The 8,455-nt window shown below is 38.0% G+C and overlaps 1 protein-coding gene across 1 annotated transcript; it reads left to right on the plus strand.

Moving 5' to 3' along the window:
* Window positions 1-3,716: 3,716 nt before the first annotated feature.
* On the plus strand, window positions 3,717-6,287 carry LOC114395589 (cytochrome P450 83B1-like). Its single transcript, XM_028357413.1, has 2 exons — window positions 3,717-4,659; window positions 5,482-6,287. Exons 1-2 carry the CDS (start codon window positions 3,763-3,765, stop codon window positions 6,088-6,090), a joined length of 1,506 nt encoding a protein of 501 aa, XP_028213214.1. The 5' UTR covers window positions 3,717-3,762; the 3' UTR covers window positions 6,091-6,287.
* Window positions 6,288-8,455: the final 2,168 nt, after the last annotated feature.

Below are 8,455 nucleotides of genomic sequence, written 5' to 3' on the forward strand. Positions count from 1 at the left end.
AACAGCTTTTCAAGTGTTGCTGGACAATAAATTTGCTTTAAAATTAACCAAATGTTCTTTTGCGCAGCCACAGGTGGAATACCTTGGCCACATGGTTTCCGGATAGGGGGTGGAACCAGTCGCTTTGAAGATTTCTGCCATTCAACAATGGCCTCCTCCATGATCCACCAAGGCAGTAAGAAGTTTCCTCGGACTCGCCGGATTTTACAGGAAATTCATTCAAGGGTATGCGACAATTGCGGCACCATTGGTAGCAGTTACCACCCTTGAATCCTTCCAGTGGTCTCCTCAAGCTCAGGCCGCTTTCGACAACCTCAAACAAGCTCTGTCAATTGCCTCTGTCTTAGCTTTGCCAGACTTCACAAAGCCCTTCATCGTTGAGACCGACGCCTCGGGAGTAGGGATGGGTGCAGTCTTATCCCAGAAAGGAAACCCCATCGCCTTCTTCAGCAAGTCGTTTACCTCCAAGCTCTTGGGTGCCTCAACCAATGTTCGTGAATTATGTGCCATCACCATCGCCACGAAGAAGTGGAGGTAGTACCTGCTTGGCCATCACTTCGTCATCATCACGGACCATAGAAGCCTTAAAGAGTTGTTGACTCAGGTAATCCAAACACCTGAGCAACACATGTATTTTGCCAGATTATTGGGTAATGACTACGAAATTCAATACCGCTCCGGTAGTCACAACCAAGCAGTTGATGCCCTATCCTGTCTACCAGAATCAGAGTCATCCCTGTCCATCATCCTCTCAGTGCCATCCTTAAACTTCCTGGAGGAACTTCGTCAGTAGTTGGACAACAACCAGGAGTATCGCACTCTACGTCAATCCCTTCGAGACAATCCTCAGCAATATCCCCAGTTCACCCTTTCTCAAGATTTGGTGCTTCACTCTAGTCGAATTTAGTTACCAAGGGATATCCCAATTGCTCCTCTATTGCTTGCTGAATACCATACCACTCCGACAAGGGGCCACACCGATGTCACTAAGACCCTGGCACACATATCGGAAAACTTCCATTGGGCAGGGCAACGTGAAGATGTTAAGAGGTTTGTGGCAAATTGTATCGATTATCAGGTCACTAAGTATGAAGCTCAGAAGATGGCGGGGTTGTTATGCCCCTTGCCGATGCCGCACCGGCCGTGGGAAGACTTGTCATTAGACTTCATCGTCGGGCTTCCACCATACCAATGCAACACTACCATTTTGGTGGTAGTTGATCGTTTCTCCAAGGGAATTCACTTGGGCACCCTTCCAACTGCGCATACGGCACACATGATTGCTTCCTTATTTGTCAACATCGTAGTCAAACTCCATGGAATTCTCAGAAGCTTGGTCTCCGATAGAGATCCCCTGTTCATTAGTCACTTCTGGCAGGAACTCTTTCGTGTGAGTGGAACCTTGTTGTGCATGAGCTCTTCATATCACCCACAAAGTGATGGGCAGACCGAAGTTTTAAATCGTGTGACAAAACAGTACTTAAGGGCCTTTGTCCACCATCGACCAAGCTTATGGGGCAAACTTCTGCCGTGGGTCGGGTGGTCCCATAATACATCTTGGAATGTTGACACTGGAGCAACTCCATACGAAGTCACCTTCGGCCGGAAACCCTTTAATTTTCCAGAATACATTGTAGGCTCTTCTAACATTGCGGCGGTAGATGAAATGTTGACCGATAGGGATGAAACCTTCTAGGCCATTAGAAACAAGCTCCTAAAGGCACAAGCCAATATGAAAAGGCAAGCTGATGCAAAACAGAGGGAAATGCAATATGAGATTGGTGATTGGGTTCTTCTGAAACTTCGACCCTATCGGCAGACTTTAGCAAAGGGAGCGAAGGTGTTGACCGGCAAACTGGCCCAACGTTACTATAGGCCCTTCCAAGTCATAGAGCATGTGGGCCCAGTAGCTTACAAGCTGCAACTTCCAGAAGGGGTGAAAATACACCATGTGTTTCATTGTTCTAAGATGAAACCATTTAAGGGGTCACCTGATAGTATGGCAGGGATCGAATTGCCCACTGATTGTCTCAATGACCAACCACTTGTGTATCCCTTAGCCATCCTGGATTATCGAAGAGCTTCTCAAAAGGATCCATGGGAGGTGCTGGTTGAATGGAATGGACTTTCTCCTGATGACACTTCATGGGAGAGCTAGAAGGATCTATGCCAAAACTACCACCTTGAGGACAAGGTGGCTTTGCAAGCGCCAAGGGATGATACGAACCTTCAACCAACAAAGGAAGCAATATAGCTAAACAGGGGGTGCAAGAAGAAAAGAAGCCCAAAAGAAAAATCACAAAACCAACTTACCTCAACGACTACGTGTGAGGAAGGTGTAGTGAGGCCAGCTTCTAGAATATCCTTGGCTTGATTGTGGTCTGCTAGCAGGGGAGAGGAGTATCCAATCCGTTATCACAATGTTTTTGCTAAGAATCATTCTGTTTTTAGGAAGTATTATATATAGCAATGTAAATATCGAGCAAAGGGCAGAAATGAAATAACAATTTACCTTCCTCTTAAGCTGTCTTCTTCCTTTTCCTTTATCTTTGTGCTGGAGGTCCGTGGTTCCTCGAAAACCAGCTTCTAAGATCATAACATTCACCGTTTACAAACGATAATTTTCTTAATTTCAATGTGGGAAATATTTCTGCTATTTACAGATGGATATGCAGTTTTGCATGGGAGTGAAGGATCTTGTGAGAAAGCTACGCTCAGCTTTTACATCTTTCATGTGAGGAGACATTCTGTTAGAATTCGTATTAAACCGACTTCAAAAGGCATGAGAAGAATAGGAGTTATACGGTCAACCATATATCAGTTTAAAGTTCAAGTTATTCGATATATTTTATGCTTACATGGCCTTGTGTAATGTCTGTGAACTCATCTACTTCAACCAAATTCTCCTTTTTTGCATGGTCAACGAGTTGACCATGTTATTGGTACCACCTGTTTCAAGTTTCAACAGTTACTATACAACTGGTTAGGCATTTTTTGGCAGGAGGTTGAAATTTCTTAAAATATTCATTACTTTTTTTAAAAAATAAATAGGAATATTAGTATAAAACAATTAACAAGAAAGATGCAAAATTATCCATCTTAAAGTGATCGATGAGACTAAATCCACTCACAGGTCACAGCTCACACGAAGGGACACATGGAATCGACCGCGCATGAATGACATTTTTCATCTTATAGTCTTTTGACAACACTTAGCTCCAAAACCTACTACGAACGACAACTTATTCCATTATCACTCACTAAAAGCCACGAAATGATCACGAGAGAGGAACATCATCAATCAACATCGATCCACTGTAACTGTAAGTGCATCATCACACGTGGCTGCCTAACGGCTCATGCCACCTTCCACTGCCGGAGCTGCCGTCACTCCACTCGTACGCATTTGCACATTCCCTTCCCATCCTACACATATTACAATTTAAAACTACATTAATTAATATATTTAACTCTGGATTTTGTTTGAATAAACTTCTCTAGAGAAGTACTTAATTATAGCATACGCAACTCCCAAAACATTCGTAAAACAACTAACAGGGTCTTAACATTTTCAATGTCAATCACATTAATAATCAACCGAACATAATTGTATTAGAAAAAGGCATAGAGGAACAGAAGCACGCGCGCATATATATATATATATATATATATATATATATATATATATATATATATATATATAAAAGTGTGTGTGTGTCAAGAAATTGTATTACAATATTGATCATCTCTCTCTAATAGTCCATGGACCAAAATATGTTACTATTTATTCTTTTAGCTTTTCCCATCTTGCTGTTATTTTTCTTTAGAAAACACAAAACATCTAAGAAGCAATGCTTACCACCAGGCCCTAGAGGCCTTCCCTTCATTGGCAATCTTTATCAATTCGATAGTTCTACTCTCTGTTTGAAACTCTATGACCTCTCAAAAACATATGGTCCCATCTTCTCCCTTCAACTTGGTTCAAGGCCAACCCTAGTTATTTCCTCACCGAAACTCGCCAAGGAGGTGATGAATACCCATGACCTTGAATTCTGTGGTCGACCCTCCCTCATAAGCTCAATGAAATTTTCATATAACGGGCTAGACATGGCATTTTCACCCTATAGAGATTATTGGAGACACACAAGAAAAATATCCATTATCCATTTCCTTAGCCTCAAGCGTGTGCTAATGTTTTCCTCAACAAGAAAATATGAGGTTACCCAGTTGGTAAAAAAGATAACGGAACACGCTTCTTGTTCCAAGGTTACCAACTTGCACGAGTTACTGACGTGTCTAACAAGCGCTATAGTGTGTAGGACTGCTTTGGGAAGAACGTACGAAGGGGAAGGGATTGAGACAAGCATGTTCCATGGCCTGCTTAAAGAAGCACAGGATTTGATATCTTCCACTTTCTACACTGATTATATTCCATTTGTTGGGGGAGTGATTGATAAACTCACCGGATTGATGGGTCGTCTTGAGAATTTGTTCAAGGTGTTGGATGGCTTTTATCAGAATGTTATTGATGAACACCTTGATCCTGAAAGGAAGAAACTCACGGATGAAGAGGATATAATTGATGCCTTGCTTCAATTGAAGGATGATCCTTCCTTCTCAATGGATCTTACTCCTGCTCACATCAAACCCTTGATGATGGTTATTCTATTTTTCTCTTCATCTTTTAGCAACATTCCTTTCATTTTTCAGCACCTTTTATTTGTTCTTAATTTTCCTGTTTTTATTCTCCCTATCTGTTAGTTAACTACCAGGTAAAACATAAATTAAATTATCCATGCATCATCATCATAATCACCATTGAACAAATAAGGTGATTTTCTCATCCCTCAAATTTTTTTATCTATCTATCTATATCACTCTTATAACATATTTTCAACAATCTTACTCCAACACCTCAATAGTATAAACATTCAATTAACACTTTTCATATTTCTTTATTTTTCTTTTTTATCACATCTTACTATCTATGACATTATCACTCTTCCCTCTTCAGTATCATTCTCTCTCATGGTGTAAACTAGTTTTTAGTGTCAACAAAACATTATTCTTTCTTATTAATTATCGCTTTAATACTATAAAACCAAATAATTAATGAAAAATAAATACATTCAAAATTTTAAATTTCTTATAAGAAAATACACTTTCTTCATCTAGCAATTAAAAGGATTGGTAAAAAAATATTATAAGAAAATTTTAAATTATTCAATTGTTAATGATTAATATTAATATGACAGATCTGAGAGCCCATATACCACTCGCGCAACAGTCTTGCAGTTCAAAAGTTGAAACGTTGATCTGGATCAATTTGTACAGATTTACTGTTTTAGGGATCAAAACAACAAAAGTTAACTACTTTCAAGAATTAAATTGTATATTAACTTATTTCAAATAACTTTTGTTGCTATTATTATTTTTTAAAGTTTATAATTATGGACTTTTCATTTCTTTTGTCAATCACAGAATATAATTTTAGCAGGAACAGATACAAGTGCAGCCGCAGTAGTTTGGGCTATGACGGCACTGATGAAGAGCCCTAGAGTAATGAAGAAAGCCCAAGAAGAGATTAGAAATGTGTTTGGTGAGAAAGATTTTATAGGGGAAGATGATATTCAAAAGCTTCCTTATCTTAAGGCAGTTATAAAAGAAACAATGAGAATGTACCCACCACTGCCTCTTCTTATACATAGGGAAACGATTAAAAAGTGTAGCATTGAAGGGTACGAAATTCCAGAGAAGACATTGGTGTATGTGAATGCTTGGGCAGTGCATAGAGACCCAGAAACATGGAAGAAGCCAGAAGAGTTTTATCCTGAGAGGTTCCTAGACAGCAAAATAGATTTTAGGGGATATGATTTCGAGTTTATTCCATTTGGTACTGGACGAAGGATTTGCCCGGGTATCAATATGGGAATTATCACAGTGGAGCTTGTGCTTGCTAATCTTCTCTATTCTTTTGATTGGGAAATGCCTCAAGGGATGGAAAGGAAAGACATAGACACTGATATGCTTCCAGGACTTGTCCAACACAAGAAAAATCCTCTCTGCCTAGTTGCTAAGAAGCGAGGGTGATTTCGAATTTGCATCACAGTGTTATTATAAAAGTAATTAGAAAATAATTTATGTAGGCATTACTATATGAATCGTGTAAGAAGTACAACTGATACGGGGTAATTACTTATTAAAACTTAATTAGTGATCGTGAGTTTGAGTCTTGGATATGCATGTACGATTACATTTAATAATTGGAATATGAGCTTTGCTGTCCATCATAAGTTTATCTTGTTCAAGCAAGACTGCTTCTAGTAAAAGACACCTAGGTTTCTTACCAAAATAAATAAATAAATTGTTTCTGTAATAGGCTTCTTGTTGTGACTCTATGTCAGGAGCTAGACTTTTTTATGCCGTATTTATTATGTCAAAATAATAAATAAGATTTACATACTTGTTTTTAAAAATAAAAGTTCGAATATATACAACCCAAAGTCTGTAATAAAAAAAACACGAATCATGTACTGTGTTAGGAGCTAGACTATTTTACAGTCAATGTCAGTACTAACAATCAAAAACGGAACCAACACTACGCATTGATCAGACTCAGAATGTTGTGACTTCATCTACTAATTTCTAGACCGATCTAGAACATCCATGCTATGGTCTTCCTCGAGTTTACTTGGCGTAGCAATAGGATTCCTACTGGTTATCCCTTTGGGGTGCACTAGCATATCGGTAATAGTACAATTGGCTACAAGCTTACGCCAAAGGGCAGTAGCGGGTAAAGGTATAAACATCCTAAAGTTTCCTTCAATCTTAAAGGAAGGAGTAGAAGAGGGTTCAAACTCTAATTTGAGGTCTGCAGTAAACAACAATTGACGAATGGGGACACACCCTCAACCCATCGTCGAAATGAGACTGAAGCTCAATGATGGTGGCACTACAAGAAATTAAAGCTCAACTAGTAATGGTAATTTTTGTCACTAGCTAATATCAATGTCACTAAAATTTCAATGATGAATTCTTAAAAATTACATGTAATTGCTTTGACACTATTGTTAAGTATTTTTGGTTTTCAGGGGATCCATCACCTAAACATTAAATAAATAACATAAATCATACACAAAAAAAAAAGAAAAAACAGGGAGTGAGGTTCTAACATAAGGCAGCAATATGATAATATCATCAACGGAGCCTAATCTCATAGACAATCACAATGAAATATATACTAAACGATTCATATTACAACACAAATAATAATTAACTAGATGCAATGCATGAATGCATAGACACTGACTCATCTCAATGCAAAGAAGTTGACTTACCTCAACGGAATACTTTCCAACAATCACTACTAAAAAAATAGCCTTCTACATCGGTTTTAATGATCTTTCTACATCGGTTATGACGCATGGTGGTAACACAGTGTCGTTGAATATCGACATCGGTTGGAGGACCGTCTTTAAAGGGTGACATTTCTACATCGGTTGTGTAGTTCAACCGATGTAGAATGTGAATTTTCTACGTCGATTTTAGGGTTAAAACCGATGTTGAATGGTAGGGTTTCTACATCGGTTATTAATCTACCGATGTAGAATGGGTAATAATGACAAGGTTTCTACATCGGTTATAAGACAACCGATGTAAAATTTGAAGAATTTCTACATCGTTTATTACTGAACCGATGTAGAATGGGTAGGAATGGCAAGATTTCTACATCGATTATAAGTCAACCGATGTAGAATTTGAAGGGTTTCCACATCGTTTATCACTCAACCGATGTAGAATAATGATTTTTTTTATATTATTTTTGCAAAATTTCTAATTTCCCCTTCAAATATTGATGTGATGTTAATGATGAAATTTTAGCTGTTTCTGAAGTCCTTAACTGATTTAACCATAACCTGCAGTTGACATCTTGGCAAAGTAAATTTCACACTGAAAACTAAATTTCACACTGAAAAGGTCAGACAAAGTAATATTGAAATGGTGCCCGGTTCCCCATGCATATCATACACAAACAGTAGCAGAACATGGCTATTTATGAATTATAATATCTAAGTCCAGCCTCATGATAAGGTCAAGAAACACTATATAACGAAAAAGATAGTTCAAATAGCAGCATGTGGATTTTAAACTCCTCTGTAGGTCATTGAAAAGATTCTATCACTGCTTCATATTTTAAGCACCAATTCTTTATCAACTTTTTAAACAACTACTTACTCAGATAATTATTCACTTGACAATCAGCCAAGTCAAAAATGTAGCACCGAGAGTGTTTAATATACTCTGTAAGCTAATATATTTATGTGAAAGGATAATGAAACCGAGAGTGTTTATAGTTGGATGAATTCATCCATAACCCCTTATATTCAATGGGCTGAATACAAATTCCAAGCAGTTAAGTTTTTCTAAAGAAATAGTTTTAATTTAATTCAATGAT

The sequence above is a fragment of the Glycine soja genome, chromosome 18 (assembly GCF_004193775.1).
Source record: "Glycine soja cultivar W05 chromosome 18, ASM419377v2, whole genome shotgun sequence".
In the NCBI taxonomy this organism is placed as follows: domain Eukaryota; kingdom Viridiplantae; phylum Streptophyta; class Magnoliopsida; order Fabales; family Fabaceae; genus Glycine; species Glycine soja.

What these genes read in the sequence shown, in the direction of transcription:
- LOC114395589 (XM_028357413.1), top strand. Translation starts at nt 3,763, where the DNA reads ATGGACCAAAATATGTTACTATTTATTCTTTTAGCTTTTCCCATCTTG. An exon ending in ACATCAAACCCTTGATGATG is followed by an intron (nt 4,660 to 5,481) that starts GTTATTCTATTT and finishes TGTCAATCACAG; the next exon opens with AATATAATTTTAGCAGGAAC.